This window comes from Vicia villosa, linkage group LG7 (genome assembly GCF_029867415.1).
Source record: "Vicia villosa cultivar HV-30 ecotype Madison, WI linkage group LG7, Vvil1.0, whole genome shotgun sequence".
Taxonomy (NCBI): Eukaryota; Viridiplantae; Streptophyta; class Magnoliopsida; order Fabales; family Fabaceae; genus Vicia; species Vicia villosa.
Window position 1 is genome coordinate 22,592,821 of NC_081186.1, and position 17,773 is coordinate 22,610,593.

Here is a 17,773-nt window from a genome sequence, read left to right on the forward strand (position 1 = left end):
TGTTCTTATCTCTTCCAATGTAAGTTAAACTTGCAAGAAAAAAGAAAAGTTGACATTACTCTTTCTACATTACTAAGTAGTATAGACAACATCATCCTTAACTTTTTATGAAATGACTTAACACACTTTTTCATTAATACATTGTTACAATATACCGGAGTAGTTATTTGTATCCATCAAAGAAAAAAAAATATCAATGGGAAAACATAGAAGACGGTGTACTTACATTACAAATCAAAATAACAAAGGGAGAGGGACAAAAAAAGGGAACAAAACTTTGGAGCACAATGCATTATCATTGTTTGTCACTTGGTCAAGACAACTGAGGAATACACAAATTTTTACCTACCCTCTCTAAGAGTGTCATGAAGGATGGATTTAGAAGGATCATTTGGTGAATTTTGATCAGCTCCAACAGCAATGCTTGTACTAGCTGTTGAATTGTAATTACTTGTATCTAATCCCTTCAATGAAATGTCGGTCATGATGCTACTCACATCGTCAAATTTCCAGTCAGTCAGATATCCGGGCCTTGCTGTTACAGCGCTCACTTCAATATCTCCTGAAAGCATTGCCACTACACGTGACATCGGTGGCCGTAAAGTTGGTGATGTTTGAGTGCACAAAAGTGCTATTCCCACAAGGCGTTGGACTTCTTCCTTGTTGAATTCTGATAGTCTAGGATCGATCAAATCATTTGTACAACCCCTTTCGTGAAGCTGCCAGGCCTAAACAAAACACAAATAACATTAAGCTAAAAGTTGCTTGCTTAATATGTTTTTGAATCATGGATTATAATCTTACATGTCTAAAAATATCCCTTCTATTACGTCCATGAAATGTTTATTCATATTTTTGGAGAATATATTTTCAAAGGAAGAAAAAGCAGCATGCATACCCATTCTAGAAGATACATCTTCTCTCCTTCTAAACTTGAATCAGAATTTGGCCTTCCACTGACTAACTCGAGAGCCACAACACCAAAGGAGAAAACATCGGCTTTCTCTGTAAGGTGTCCACGCATGGCATACTCCGGTGCAAGGTATCCACTACATCACGAGTATTAAAGTACATTCACAATTTAGTATAATTTGAAACACTGAAAATCAAATCAAATATTGATAAAGTTATGAAACTATAAGATGATCAAGTGTAAGTTACTTACATTGTCCCAGCAACACGGGTGCTTATATGTGTCTTTTTATCATCATATAATTTGGCCAACCCAAAGTCAGATATTTTTGGGATAAGTTCAGAATCGAGTAGAATATTACTAGCCTTCACATCACGGTGCACAATACGAAGCCGTGACTCCTCATGCAAATATGTCAAACCTCTTGCAACACCCATACAAATATCATAGCGGGTCGGCCAATTGAGAAATAAAACATTTCCTGCTCAAACAAGCCAACAATGTCATTAATTATAAACCAAAGACACGAACAAGCAAACACAGATGGAGAAGAAAATTATCGTATTCTCATACCAAACAATGCTTGATCAAGACTCTTATTTTCTAGATACTCATAGACAAGAAGTCTTTTACTCCCTTCAATACAACATCCATATAATTTGACAAGATTACGGTGTTGCACAGCAGATATAGTAGCAATCTCCGCTACAAACTGGCTCTTTCCTTGATGGGATCCTATAGATAATTGTTTGACAGCCACATCTCTTCCATCATTAAGTGTCCCCTGCAAGAATAAAAAGGAAAAAATATATTACAAGTGAAATGCTAAATATGCTAATTATCATGAGTATTATTTGAGTAAGAATCGACACTTATAACATGTAGTAGCGTGTTAGCATAATTTAAAATACGTAGACAACAAAGTATTCACCTTATAAACAGGTCCAAAACCTCCTTCTCCGAGTTTATTGTCACGGTTGAAGTCACTTGTAGCATTTTTTAACTCATAGTAGCTGAAAGTGTTTGGCATTGTATCAATGCCTAAAAGCTCTGCAAAAATTGTAAACTTAGTTTAGAATTCTATGGATTAAGATAAGAAGTCAAATAGCAGAAAAGAAAAACCTAAACATTTAGAATATTGTGTGCTAAAAGTGGCTTGCTATATTATACAAAAACATATACAGGGCATATCCTCTAGATTTAAAAAAGTTCATCATGCAAAAAAAAATACCATAAATTGAGAAAACTCACTTACCATCATCATCATCATAGCGTTTTCTTCTCCGAATGATACAGAAAATGGCAAAAATTGATAGAAAGCATACAACTCCAACACCAACAACAACTCCAATGATTAGACCTGCTCTATTCTTTTTACTGCTGGGAGGTTTGTTGCTGACAGTAGGTATGAAATCTATACAAAATTGAATTACAAAATTTTAAGAGCTTACCAGAAAAAAAATTATACCTTGTTACAAATCAACATTTCAACTGCATAATATAGTTTTTGATGTTTTACCTGGTGTAGCACTGATGGCTTGAATCAAGGGCCCATAAGTACCTTGACCAGGTATGCAACAAGTCCCTTTTCCGGCCCAATAAAGATGGATCTCGACATAGTTTTCTTTCACTTCAAACCTAAATTGTTTTTGAACAGCTCTATAAGAGACACCTCCGGCTTGTTTTTGTATGTCAAAATCCTTCAAAACACGAGTCCCCTGAAATTTAAAATAGAAAGTATGAAAATTAGACAATGTGAAGATTCCCTTAGCCGCAAAAGGACTACATTGATTATATCTCAACAAAAAAAATACCTGGATATAAATATCAAATACTCTTCTCCCGAGGCTTTTCCATGTAGTGGAATCGAGAATAGCTGTTTCCGCAAATTGGAGAGTAATGTTATAAAAGCCATTTTCTAGCCCCAAACCGTAATATCTTAATGATGATGCAGAGAGTCGAGCAGTTTGAAAAATCTCTGGGTTCACAGTACCAGTGAACTGATTAGTCACAAAACTTTTGAACACGGGATTGTTGCTCCCCGTAAATATTCCAACATTACTAACAGCCCATCTTTCTGTATCTGTAACAAAGTATGTAGCAGGACCGAGTGTCTCATTGTCCGTTTGATACACAATTCCATCTGTAGTTCTAATTTGAGTACCACCGCACTTGATCGCGAAGTCAGAATCTGCACCATGGATCAGAGTTTGTCAATGGTCGAAAATAATAGTTTTCACCCTCTTAATAAATTATTTGAGATTATCCTTTCTTATCCATTTCATTGTCTCACAAGAAAAACTAGCTTATAATCAAACTTACATCTTGCAGCAGCACCACGATTGCATGGAAAAGTTCTCTGGAGACAGTTTAATCCAGTAGGAAAACCACTGCAAAATATTTGTCTCGAGTTAATTAAAATCAAAAGAAATTTATAAAAGTAAAACAAGATTATGGAAAGATCAAAACTTACATTACTTCCTATAAATAAAAGTATGCTCAAATATTTTTTAACGAATTATTGAAACAATCAGCATTAAATAATCTGTACAAATGTTACCTGCTATTTGAATCATCTATTGTCAAGTTGTTGGCTACTAAGTTCCTGCATTTCATGCCCAAAACATATCACTACATAGTTTCACACACAAAAAGAAACAAAGAAAGCATAAAATACATTTAGCACGAAAAATTAATTACAGTATAAAAGATATAGAGTCAAACCTTAGCCAGATTAGGTTATGATCTAATTTATAAATATTTGAAGTCAAAAAATGGACTATAACTAGTTGACAGTTAAAATCAGAGTGAGACATATATGGTTTGTTCTCTTTATTTTATTTTTTTGGTCAAGCAATTTATTTTGCATACAACTGTGGAGACTAATCTCTGGCGATAAATGGGCTTTGGACGATTTTATTATTAGAGTGAGAACATTTAAAGAAAAATGAAAGTCACTAAGCTAAACTGAATTTGAACATAGCTTTTGCCTCTTTCAAATGCAAGATATTTGCATAAACATTTTCATTTTAAAATCTTAAAAACCATGATGAATATCAAGAATTAGAGCATCTCATCCATTGAATAGCTAGCAAGCAAATTAGTTCAAAAGTAATGCTAGATAATTTTGAAACTTCAAAAAATTAAAAATGTAAATACGGGAAGAAAAGAATCATGAAACTTACAGTTCTAGATTTTGTTCGTTTATCCAAGAGGGGAAGCTTCCTGATATGTCATTGTATGACAAGTCACTACAAGCATGTTAAATCAAATTAACTAAAGAACAATCAATAAAGACTAAAGATTTCAAATTGAAATCAAAGTTGGTGATTTATAAAACACCAAATGGTTTTCTACACCTGACCATAGTTTGAATCAAGTAAGTGAAGCCTACTCACATATTTTTAAGAGATGAACTTTTCTGCCGAGGGAGACTGCCATTAAGTGTGTTATTTCCAAGAAACCTAGAATTAGATAAAAACAAAACATCATTTATACAACATATTATAACATATCACCTAATTAATATATAATTTACTCAGGAAATTAGGAAATGCAATATTACAAGGAAGAGAGCGAGCTCAAATTGAAAATTGATCCGGGAATTTGTCCTGAGAGGTTATTGAAGCTTAAGTCCCTACAAAAACAAGCATAAGTATATGATCATCCTACCTACTTTGGGATACAAAAAAATAATTATCCTTTGAATGAAAACAAGCTTAAAAGATGAATCCTTATATCCTTTTGAAAACACTGATGCTTTAAGAGATATCCCATGAATCAGGTCAGAGACATGATTTGGAAAAGCAACAAAACATGTTCTATTGTGAAACAACTTCTACCTAATTGGTTATAAATTTATAATGCATCCAATTGAAACACAAACAAGTGATACTCACAGCTGAGTCAAATTTTGGTATTCTCCAATGAAGGAAGGAATTGAACCAGAAATATTGTTATTCCTCAATTCTCTGCAACAATCATAACCAAATTCTTAGAATAATTTACAAGAAAAAAGGACAAGTAAATATTATTTTTCTACTTCAGATACCGAGACATGAGAATTTCACAGAATTCCATTCTTACAAGATTGTGATAGACTTCATGTTCTTTATTGCATCCAATGAGGAGCTCCCATTTGATAGACCACTTATTCTCCTGCATTTATATATGTCACATATGATATATTAGCATTCATGAATCAACATAAACCTTGCAAGAAACTAGTGACAAAACTCACAATTCTGTCAACGCAGTCAAATTTGAAAATGACAAGGGTATTGGACCTTGAAGGGAATTACCCTGAAATCTCCTATCATACACCAATTCATAGAAAGTGTTAGTAGACATGTCTTGAACAAGATATTGAATTAACCATAAAAAAAACTAGAATCGAATTTGTGTGCAATGTTGTCAATATACAACTTTTATGCTCATGTATGCAACTTCTACTCACAATGTAGATTTATCCACCTTATAAATTTAAATTAAAAATAAGTTAACTGGTTAGGTTGTCTTACAAGGATTGAAGCTTAGGCAAATTTCCTATGAAGTCGGGTATTTTCCCTGTAAGTTCTGTGTCTGAAGCCCATCTGAAATTAGCAGAAAAAACGTTCTTATACAACGCGGTTCTACTTTTTTAATCTAATATCATATGAGATAGAAGAGATTAGCAGTATTTACATTGTCGTCAAACTCGTAAGACTTGCAAATGTTTGTGGAATTGGACCACTTATTCCAGAACTATCCAAGTAGCTGCAAGGAAATATTGTTGAAATTAATATCTCTTATAGTCAAATGAAGAACCACTAAATGGAAGCTAAGCCTGAAGAAGTACTTACAGTTCTCGTAGTTTTACCAAATTTCCAAGTTCAGATGGCAAAGATCCTGAGAAGTTATTAGACCCAAAACCCCTAGAAATATAGAGATAACAAATCAGAAACTATCATCAACAAATTTTTTGCTAGAAAATCGTATATTCAATTTAAAATAACATACAATACAATCAAATCAATAAGGTTTCCCAATTCCTTTGGAAGCTGTCCTGATAAAGAATTGATGCCAATAGACCTAAATAGCACAAACACAACATTAGAAAATTAAATTCCCTAACATTAAATATACATAATGTATAATGTGATGAACTTGAATCAAATCAATGGCTTTACATGTATTGCATTCGAGTCAGATTTCCAATTGCCGGAGGTAGAGTACCAGTCAAGTAATTCTGGCTGATTTTCCTGCTTGCAATTTGAGAAAATTAGTAATTACCATAGCAAAAAAGACGTTAATGTTCAATCGAACTGAAGAAAACATACAAATTGGTTAGGTAAGTGAGAGTCCATAGCTCTGGTGGAATTTCACCGATCACATCCAATGAATAAACTTTCCTGTTACATTTCCAAAAGATGTATAAATAAATTGAACATATATAAGAAAAGTTGAAAGATTGAGCTCTAAAGCGCAAACACCTCTGAAAATAGATGTGTCAGCATCGGTGTCTGACACCTAACACTATGAACACGCCCAACGCATCAGTGTCAGTATCGGTGTCTGACACCTAACACTATGAACACGCCCAACGCATCAGTGTCAGTATCGGTGTCTGACACCTAACACTATGAACACGCCCAACGTGTGTCCATGCTCAGTAGAAATTGAGAGCAAAAAAGAAGGATAGAATAGAACATACAATGCAGTGATGTGGCAAGTAGTTTGGTTGTTATAGGAACAATCACATTTGATGAATGGGTCATAAGTTTGGTCCTCAATGTCGATACTGCTAACAATTGCTTTTCCACTGCATAGCTCACCGCTTATGTTCCATTGAGTATTGTCTGCTTTTATTTTCCATTTGCTGAATATTGAATTTAGAGCTCTTGCTGCATCAACACAATTTCATTCATATTTTAAAGGTAAAAATATGGATATAAACAAGAAAATATTGAATTTTAATGAGTTTATTTTATAAAATTGTATTTGAATTTTTATTTATTTACATAAAAGTAAATTCAACATTAAATTAAATTTAGGAAATCTCTCATCTCAACCTTTGGAGTTCTCACACACCATGTACGTTTCCAAAAATATTTCTTATTTTCGAAGATATATTTATGAAAATATTTTTTATATTTAATTTTGAATTGTTCTATAGATGCATCTACGGAATTTTTTTACATTGTTTAAATAATTCCGTAAATACATCTATAAAAGATTCAACATTAAATAAAAAAAATACACTTTTGGATATATACCTCCGAAAACAAAGAAATAAAAATAGATTTCGTTATGTGTACAAGAGTATTATGGTATGTGAATTGAGATATTCTCTAATTTTATTTTCTGAAATTTATTACTAGTTCTTAAATAATTGATGTGAAACAAGTGTTATTGTCATGTGGCTACAAAATTGTGGCATATTGTGTCTTTTTCTAGTGTTGCCACATTATCTTCGGTCGTTGCCACTCTTATATTTCTCTTGTCTAGAAATATGTTGCATTTAAAGTTTTTTGATAAAAATATTCTAGTGTTTTCAAAAGGAAAAACATTCACTTATATTTAGAATGAGTATTTTAGCACTATGTACTTTAAAATCAAAGAATTTTAGTCTTAAAAAAACAATTAATTTACAACATTTTAGAATGGTCAATCCAAAATATTTTAAAATAAAAACAATTTATTGAAATGATCAATCTAGCCGTACATATACAGGAGTCTTTTCAAAAGTCTTTTAGACTTTGAAAAGTCAATCACATAAGAATTCTTTTGAAAATGATATTTTTTAAAAGAATTAAAATAAAAAATTTTAAATGGTTTTCTTAAAGCATCAAAAACTTTTTTTTAAATGGATATGAATTGAGAATTTTCTTGTTTTGTTCCCTAAGCAACATGTCAAGTAACAAAACACAGCTCAGTTGAGAGTGGGCCCATGTGATATTTTTTTAATTTCGGATAGAGTTATTTTTTTATATTCTTAAGAATAATCAATAAAAAATAAAAAATATTTAATTTATTTAATTTTTAATTTTTTTTTAATTTATATGGGGTGGTTGTGATTATGAAGAAGAGAAAAAATTTTATATTTATTTTTAATTAATTTTTATGATTATTGTGTGTAAGAGAATTTGTTATGTCCGTGTCTACCTAAAATTTTTTATTCCGGATAATTTTTTTCTTCTTCTTATAATGAATAATGCAATTTGCAAATAATAAAGTAAACTAAAAAGTCAACAACAACTCTTATTGGTGTTTGATGGCCAGATAACTACAATTAAAACACAACAAAAGGAAAAATATAATATGCCATCAATAATAACCATCTGCAATAAGAAACATATTCTCTTCTACAAGAATAAAATAAAAAATATATGATCATTGTAATAGGATGTATAACCAAGCAATAAAAAGAGTGGTAGAATCAAAAAGAAAAATTGAGATTAAAAGGAGAAAGTTAGATAAGTATAAATTAATAAATTTATTTATATTTCCCTATTAATGTAAACATTTTATTTATATTTATAAATTAATAAATATTTAAAATAAAATTAAACTGCTAATTATATTTTAGAATGATATGAGCCAAATCAAGAGTAGTTATAGAAAATCATGGCAAAGTTATAAACAAAATTAAGAATTATAGAGAAAGAAATTGACTAACCTTCAGATGGATCTGTAGTGGCGTTTGCAGCAGTTTGAGCTTGTGAAAACTTAAACAAACAGGTGAAGAGGAAAGAAAGAGTAGTAATAATAACAAGTTTAGAACTCAAATAACAGAGTCTCATGATGATGAATGAATTTCCTCAAACAATAATCTTTTCTGTTTTGAAGCAATATTTGAAGATTAAATACTAATTGTAGAAGCAAAGTTGGCGTCTCTGACTAAGTAAATTCTTTCATATTATGCACTAAAAGTGATCCAATAGTTTGGTCTTCTTTTAAGCCTCCTTTTAGTTGGTTGAGACATTTTCATATTACAATTTGTGAAGGTGGTTTGTGTAGAAACCTTAAATAAATAATTGTCACAAGTGACCCCACTGGATAATCACTTTGAATTTTTATTTTATTTTATTTGATGATATGATACCATTAAACTATAATGGAAAATTTATATTCATGTGATGTCACACATTTGAAAGTTGAAAGTTTGAAACTATATTTCATAGTCAGAAGTTTATAGACGCGGATGCTTCATCCTTATATTACAATAACATAATATTTTTATATATAAAAAAACATACTATATATTTTAGAAAACAGTTTAATATAATCATTAAAAAAACAAATAACATAATATTAATCTTTAAGGGTGAATATCTCTTTAAATTTTTTACTTTTAAATATTCTGGTGTTTATGAGTTTAGCGGCAATAAGTAGGATTGATGGAATTGACAATATATCTTGATTAAAATATTACGGATATCCCGAGTACTAACTAAACTATTATAATTTTATTCAAAAAAAAAAAAAAAACTAAACTATTATAATTAAATTATTTTAAACACTTTCGACAAATATTTTAAATTATTAATTATTCATTTGTTTTAATTTCACACTTATTTTTACTAATTTTGTTTCTGATTTTGTTGAGCCTGGACACGTGTCTGAACTAGCTGGACCAGAAAAATGCCCCTGACTAGTGTGATATCCGTGTGTTCGCACGGATATCCGTTCTGGCACATTTATTTTATTTAATATTTTTTTTATAAAAAGAAGAATTTTATGTAATTATTATTATGATGTATTTCTTCAATAAAGATACATAAAAAAATTACAAATTAAAATGATATATATATATATATATATATATATATATATATATATATATATATATATATATATATATATATATATATATATATATATGAGGAATGTAAAAATTAAATAAAACATAATAAATATGAAATTGATAAATAATAGAATATGTAACTTGGAGTAGCAAAATAATAATTGATATGGATTGATGCCAAAATTTATCCGTGCGTTTGCACGGGTATTGTTGTGGTACGCTGTAATGTCACTATTTTTCATGATTATTAAAATGCAAAGTCAATTAAATACATAATTAATAGTAAAATACTTTGAACAGTAATTTCATGTTTCCGTTAATATTTAATATTTTGATCAATTGATCAATAACTTCATGTTCTTGTTAATATTTAATATTTCGATCAATAATGTTAGGTTTCCGTTAATATTCAATATTCTGATCACTAACTTCATGTTCCCGTTAATATTCATTATTTTGATCAATAAACTTCATTTTTCCGTTAATATTCAATATTTCGATTAGTAACTTCATGTTCCGGTTAATATTCAATATTTTGATAAGTAATTCATGTTCTCGTTAATATTCAATATTTTATTCAATAACTTCATGTTCCCGTTAATATTCAATATTTTGATCAGTAACTTCATGTTCCCGCTAATATTTATTATTTTGATCGGTAACTTCGTATTCCCGTTAATATTCCAAATTTGTTTCCGTTAATTTTCAATATTTTGATCAGTAACTTCATGTTCCCGTTAATATTCATTATTTTGATCAGTAACTTCGTGTTCCCGTTAATATTCATTATTTTGAACAATAATTAATATTCCAAATTTGTTCACGTTAATATTCAAAAAATTTATCAGTAACTTAATGTTTCTGTTAATATTCAAATAATTTATAAGTAACTTCGTGTTCCCGTTAATATTCAATATTTTGTCAATAACTCCGTGTTCCTGTTAATATTTATTATTTTAACCAGTAACTTCGTGTTCTCGTTAATATTCAAAATTTGTTCCCGTTAATATTTAAAATTTTTGATCAGTAACTTAATTTTTTCAATAATATTTAAAATTTTGATCAGTAAATTCGTGCTCCCGTTAATATTCAATATTTTAATCAATAACTTCGTACTCCCATTAATATTCAATATTTTGATCAGTAACTCCGTGTTTTCAGTAATATTCAATATTTTGATCAATAAACTTCATTTTCCCGTTAATATTCAATATTTTGACCAGTAACTTCATGTTCTTGTTAATATTTGATCGCGACTTTATGTGTCTATTAATCGGAAAACTGCAAGTGCATAGTCGTGTCGTGTAGTTTTAAAAGATATCGAATCCACATGACTATGAATCAATCTACTGATATCTAAAGTTACTATGTAAAACTAAGGCTAGCGATATTTTAATTATGTTTTAGAGGGAAATAAGACTTAAATCTAGATAAAATATTAATAGGCGGATATCTGTATGTAATTCGACAAACTTAGGGAATCCGAAGTTCCACTGGCCTGGTTTTTAATCTAACAAAAATCCTTCATTAAGACCATTAATATAAAAGTCCTCTTCTCAAACTCTCACTCTGTTAAATCAGACCATGATTCTAACTCGTAATGTATGCTCTCACTATCCCATTAGATTTAAAACCACTTTTTGAAAATAACAGAATTAATAGAATTCCTTTTTCAGCAAATATTATTAATTTAAAAACCCTTATCTCAAACTCTCGCTCTGTTGACTTAGATTATGCTAGTAATCCCTAACGTACGCTCTCGCTGTCCCACTGAGTATAAAAGCACTTTTTGAAAATGAATAAAAATCTAATTAGTTTTAATACGCTCTCGCTGTCCTTATAACTAATGTCAAGTGTCCACTATCTAGTTAAATATCTCAAACTCTCGCTCTATTGGTTTCTAACTTTAGTCCAGTTTTTAAATCTCAAACTTCCGCTCTGTTGATTTTCTAACCTTTTAATAAATTCAATTAGACACTAAAACCAGAGAAAGTGATTCTCGATAAAATAATATTTAGGCCAGTTTATTTCGGATCCCTTTGGCTAGATTAAGTTACATACCGACACCTGATTAATTTAGCTAAACATACTTATTGAATTAAACATGCATAAACAATCATAGTTCATATACTTAGACATATTCAATAATTTATAAGCAAGACATATAAAACTATAAATGAAATAAATGATAGAAACCTGAAAATAATACTTGAATTAATTCTTGAACTTGAAATGCTTCGGTCAAATAATAATGAAAACAAGGAAATAAAATACTATGATCTAACGTAAGGTTAAATCCAGTAAAAATTACACAATAGTTTCCGATGTAGAAACTATTGTGAGAAAATAAATATCTGCCAAAAACTATGAAAAGAAGAAGGAAATAATAACTTAAACTTGAATGCTGGAAAATATTGCTGGAATCGAAAATAGGAAAAACTGAACGAGAGAAACTATCGTTGGGACTAAAAATGGTCAAACCCCTTTTACATGAATACTCCGTTCTTTATATAGTGATCTAGTGATAACTTCCTTTCCAAATATCTCGCACGTCTCGGTCTTCATTTCCTAAAATATAGCAAGCAAACGTGCGCAGAAGGGAGAATTGGGACTGGCAAGAAAATAGGACTTGAGGCGTGGGCCTCAAGTTTGAACTTCCTTTTGAATAAGTCTTGAGACGGGGGTCTCAAGTTTGTTAAGTCTTGGAGACGTGCGTCTCCCATTGCTTGGAGATGTGGGACCCAAGTCCCCTTGGAGGCGGGCGTCTCGCCTTTTAGGTGGTGGAGACGAGGGCCTACGTGGCCTTGGAGGCGAGCGCCTCCCTTATGAGGTGGGCTCGGCCTTTTTACTTTATTTCTTTTCTTCTTCTCCTCCCTCTTGCTATATAACCTCCCTTCCATTTCTTTGGCTTTTTGAACAATTTCTTCTCAATTTCTTTTCTTTTATTCTCCAATTTGATGCAAGCTTTTATATATATATATATATATATATATATATATATATATATATATATATATATATATATATATAAAATATCTGAAACAAAACTTAAAATACCAACATAATCATAATATAATACAATATAATTAAAAACGATGAAATAATCAATGTAAATCGAGTCGAATAAACAATATATTTTTCGTGTTATCAATATTACATATTTTGATCAGTAACTTCATGTTCTCGTTGATATTCAATATTTTGCTTAGTAACTTCATGTTTGTACCATATCTGCTTACCATATCAGTACCCGTGTTTTAAAAAATAGGAAATTAGGATTTGAATCAACAATATATTTTTCCCGTCTATAAAATAATAAATATTATTTTTATTTTGACACTATTTATAAAAATATGTGAATCAATAGTAAACTTAGTCCAGTTTATAAAAATAACATTATTTAAAAATATTTGATGATAATTAAAATATTTTATAATAACAAAAATCTTAAATTGAAAAATTATAATGAAGAAATATTCAATCAAATTATATAATTTAATTGGTAATAACTATTTAATATAATTGATAAAAATCAATTTATAAATCAAATATATTATTCCATATATAAAAATATTTGAATCAACAGTTAATTATTCCTATTTATAAATATTTATATTTTGGAATTATTTATAAAAATATTTAAATCAATAGTAAACTTATTCTCGTTATGATCCAATATTTAATTAAATGTGTTAATATTATTACCGTATGCGTGTACTGTAACACCCCAAATTCTATCTGAAATTATAATACAGAAATCAGAGTATTTTAAAAATTATCAACAAGCATTTGGGATATCACATTTACTTCATATAAATAACACATAATCAGATACGCAACACTTCAATCTCAGAGGATCACAAACGACTTATATCAGCTCTAAGAACAAACCAACTTTTGTTTAATATGCAGCGGTATCATAACATGCGAATTTATAAACAAATCATCTTTATTCAATCAAAAACAACTTTAAAACATCATAGTACTTCTCATTATTCAACTTAGAACTCAAAAACTTATATATTAACTACATGAAACAACAAAATAAACACCCTCCTGAGTGCTACGTAACAGAGCGATACACCAACAGGACTCAATGAAGCTACAACCTTCCACAACTATACTTGAGTACCTACCCATTTCCCATGGTAGGAGAAACATCAGCAGAAATGATGAGATATCAAACAGTATAAAAGAATGTATAATAATACTTATAACGAAGAAAAGATCATACACTATTCACCACTTCTAATCTCAAAGCAACTTGCATCACAACAACAATGTTAATAATCAATCATAATAGCATATTCAAATTCACAACTAAGTTATCCACAACTACAACATTTCCTTCATAATTACAACGAGAATCAACGTGACTATCATCACGACAAACATCAACAAAACATAGCAATGAATTCACAAACACAAATCTAACTTAAACAACAACATAATCAACTTAATCCAACTTAAACAACAACATAATCATCTTAATCCAACTTAGACAACAACATAATCAACTTAACATAACAATCATTCATCAACAAAACAACTCGATATACGACTCATTATGCAACTCAAACTATGCAAATGCATGTGGTACCATTCGGAGTAAACTCCCAACTTAGAACATTGCCAGTAATTCCGAGGCATAAGACAAAGCCTTCAACTTAGAACGCGTCAATCCAGGCCAAATTTAATGAGCATTAGCTCCAACTTAAAACAATGTCAATCCAGGCCAACATTAATGTTATGCTATGCTATGCGACAACATACAATGACCACAACTCGACAACGAAACAACAACAAAATAACAACACAACAATGATCACATATCAACAATCACACCGTTCAACTTTATCCTAAGGCTCACAACACAACTTAACAACGAGATTATCAACTTTAGCAACAAATTCACAACAACGCAACGACAACAACAACACAAAACAAACAATAACTTATAATATGCATCAATGGCATCAACTTAGATCAACCCTGGTCATACGACCTACAACTCAAACATGTCCATAAATCGGGACAATTCAACTTATTCAACATAGGCCATAGGCCTACCATTTCGTCAACGCATCAATAAAAAGTTATAATAACAACAAATCAACAATAACAACATATTCAACTTCACAATACATCATCATCATATAAGTATCATCATATAATCATCCTCGTCATAACAACAACTATTCGTCATAAAGAGCATACATCATGTTATTTCAAACATAATCATTTCCAACTATACAACAATATTCACTTCATACTTATCCATACAATACAACCTATCAACTTTGACCATAGGGTCTACAACAACAACAACAAATTCAACATACTAACAACAAACATAATTACATGTTATCCACAATTCATCAATACATAACACATGCAAACATGATTACATGTTATCAACAATTCATCACATAGCTCGCACAAACATAATTACATGTTATCGACAATATATTCAAAACATGATTAGAGTCAATTTCATGAGAATCTAACATAAACCCTAACATTTTCAATTCCACAACTAAACCCATTATTTCACCATAATTGGTTTACCCACAACAGGCACAACAATCTAATGCACACAGATTATCAATTGTACACCACTTATCACATTTATATCATCACATTCCAACAAACCATCAAATACCCAAAATTGCACATAGAAGAACATGGATATCAAGTATAGAATCTACCCACCATAACATACTATCATATAATCCTTTATCATGAAAGAACCCCACTCTTACCTTGGTGAATTTGGACTCTTTCACCATAGCTCTAAGCTTTTCTCCAATAGAAATCCTTCCTAACATCATTTGGAGACACACCTACAAACCAGTTTGAAAATCCGCTTATCAGACGAACATAAAACCCTCAAAATGAAAATTTCTCCAGTCAGAACTTACCTTTATGAGTCAGGAACTCCGTTTCCAAGTATCGGAACGATCAAACGGTTAGAATGAGAGATAAGCCCGATTTGCCAATGTGGTTTTCTGCTGAAACTTGCTACGAAAATTGAGGCTTCCTCTATAATTTTTCTTCTTCCCACAAGTGCTCTTCCATTTGAGTTTTTCTCTCTTCTATTTCTTCTTTCTCCCCAAAATGAATTATGACTCTTCAACCCCAATCTCTACTCTTATTATCTCATCTTAATGGGCCTAACCCATAATCCATCTATTATGTTATATTCTACCACTTAGGCCCAAATCATTAGCACCTCTCTAATTATTTAATTAAGCCAAATAACACAAACACATACATAATTAAATATTTAAATAATTATTATATCACATAATAACTAAATAAATAATTATTAACAACATCAAATAATATAATTGTTAGAACATGAAATGTTCTGATCATATTTTCTAGTTTCGATGATAACATTAGATATGAATTTTGTATAAGACAATATGGTACTCTAATAAATTAAGTTTTTCATTTCAGGAAAAGTATAAAAGAGTATGCAACATTTCATCCTTCATATGCTCTAACCCAGATGTTCTGGATGGCCACATCAGAACATGATCTTGAAGACATCAAAGATTGGTGTTGAAGTTGTCAGATCATGACTATGAGAAGCAAGCTCTGAAGCTCTGAAAGGTATCACGCTCAAAAGAACTTCCAAAGTCTGAAACGCTGAAGTTCTGATCTGCACCAAACGCTGGAAACTCTGATGAACAAAGTAAAACATAAAGTCTGATTCCAGAATAGAAGCAATTGATGAAAAGCTAGAAAGGCTAGTCTGTGTGTCTGACAAAAGGAACGTTGGAAGTATGGTTACAAAAGGCAAAGTCATAAGTAGCAGTTAATGCAAGGCTCGAGGTAGTTGACAAAAGCATGAAACATTAAATGTAGCAGTGTACTGTTTACGCAAAGAATTAAATGCAGAACTGTTCAATGGTCACATTCTCATGCCTATAAAAGGAACAAGTCTGTCCAAGAAAAAGGCTAGAGCTTACATTACAATTTACAACACACAAAATCTGATCCTCTCTCACGCAAAAGCTCTTGAACAAAGCAACCAAACTTCATCTTCAAGCTCACATACTTTTGTATACTTAGTGAGTTATAGAACTTAAGCTTAAGAGAAAAATCACTTGGTGATTACAGCTTTATTAGAAGCAACTTTAATCTCTTGTATTTGATTATATCTTTGTAAATCAAAATTCCTTGAGTGATCAAGTTGTGATCTGTAGACTCAAGAAGACTTAGAGGTTGATCTAAGTGGAGAACCATTGTAATCATTTTTTATTAGTGGATTAAATCCTCAGTGGAGGTAAATCACTTGTGAGGGTGGACTGGAGGTAGTTTGAGTTCAAACGAACCAGGATAAAAATAATTGTGTTCATTTTTTATTTGCCAAAAAGAAACAACCCTTATTTAATCCTCCCTTTCTAAGTGTTTTTCACAACTTCAATTGGCATCAGAGTGCCTTGGTTCTAGGTGCAAACACTTAACAGTGTTAGACAAAAGATTCAGGAGAAAAACACGCAAATGGTCCAATACCACCTCCTACTGAACAGAATAACAATGGTAGCAATAGCTTCAATGGATACAACAGACCACAAGTCTTTGATGGTGAAAATTTTGAATATTGGAAAGATAGGCTAGAGAGCTACTTTCTATGTCAAGATGGTGACCTATGGGACTTGGTGTTGGATGTAACACCCGTATATTTTAATTTTTAATTTAAATGGAAATTTAATAAATAATAAGAATTATAGGTGGTTGTGGGAATTAATTGGAAAAGGATGGTTTATGGTGTTGGGCCAAGTGTGATGTTAAGGAATGAGGGGGTGTTATGTTAGTAAAAGTTTTATTCCAATTAAAAGGTTATTTCATAAAATAATAAGGAATTGAGAATAAGAAAAGGAACGTGAAAAGCAGAGCAGAGGAGATGAGGGATTGGGAAGCTGGTACGTGAAGAGGAGCAACGGAGGGAGAGACCAATCAAGAATCTTTGGCTAAGGTAAGGGGAGACTCTCCGGTTATCATCTATTATCGTATTCTTGGATAATAATATTGATTAGGGATGTTGTTGAGTCGATTGGATTATA

The 17,773-nt window shown here is 30.8% G+C and overlaps 1 protein-coding gene across 1 annotated transcript; it reads right to left on the minus strand.

Annotated features, from left to right (window-relative positions):
• Positions 1–255: 255 nt before the first annotated feature.
• Positions 256–8,880, minus strand: LOC131620383 (probable LRR receptor-like serine/threonine-protein kinase At1g56130). Its single transcript, XM_058891445.1, has 24 exons — positions 8,571–8,880; positions 6,606–6,795; positions 6,232–6,303; positions 6,082–6,153; positions 5,912–5,983; positions 5,755–5,826; positions 5,597–5,668; positions 5,434–5,505; positions 5,154–5,225; positions 5,000–5,071; positions 4,813–4,884; positions 4,479–4,550; positions 4,312–4,377; positions 4,099–4,164; positions 3,474–3,518; positions 3,236–3,303; positions 2,728–3,104; positions 2,433–2,631; positions 2,169–2,327; positions 1,845–1,963; positions 1,487–1,697; positions 1,166–1,394; positions 899–1,049; positions 256–728 (listed from the first exon to the last, which is right to left on the minus strand). Exons 1-24 carry the CDS (start codon positions 8,692–8,694, stop codon positions 342–344), a joined length of 3,111 nt encoding a protein of 1,036 aa, XP_058747428.1. The 5' UTR covers positions 8,695–8,880; the 3' UTR covers positions 256–341.
• Positions 8,881–17,773: the final 8,893 nt, after the last annotated feature.

Bases quoted from the DNA above. Each gene is read 5' to 3' on its own strand.
- LOC131620383 (XM_058891445.1), bottom strand. From the start codon at position 8,694: ATGAGACTCTGTTATTTGAGTTCTAAACTTGTTATTATTACTACTCTT. The intron at 3,519-4,098 runs GTAAGTTTCATG...CATGAAATGCAG, and splicing joins AACGAACAAAATCTAGAACT to GAACTTAGTAGCCAACAACT. The intron at 3,304-3,473 runs GTAACATTTGTA...AATATTTTGCAG, and splicing joins ATAGATGATTCAAATAGCAG to TGGTTTTCCTACTGGATTAA.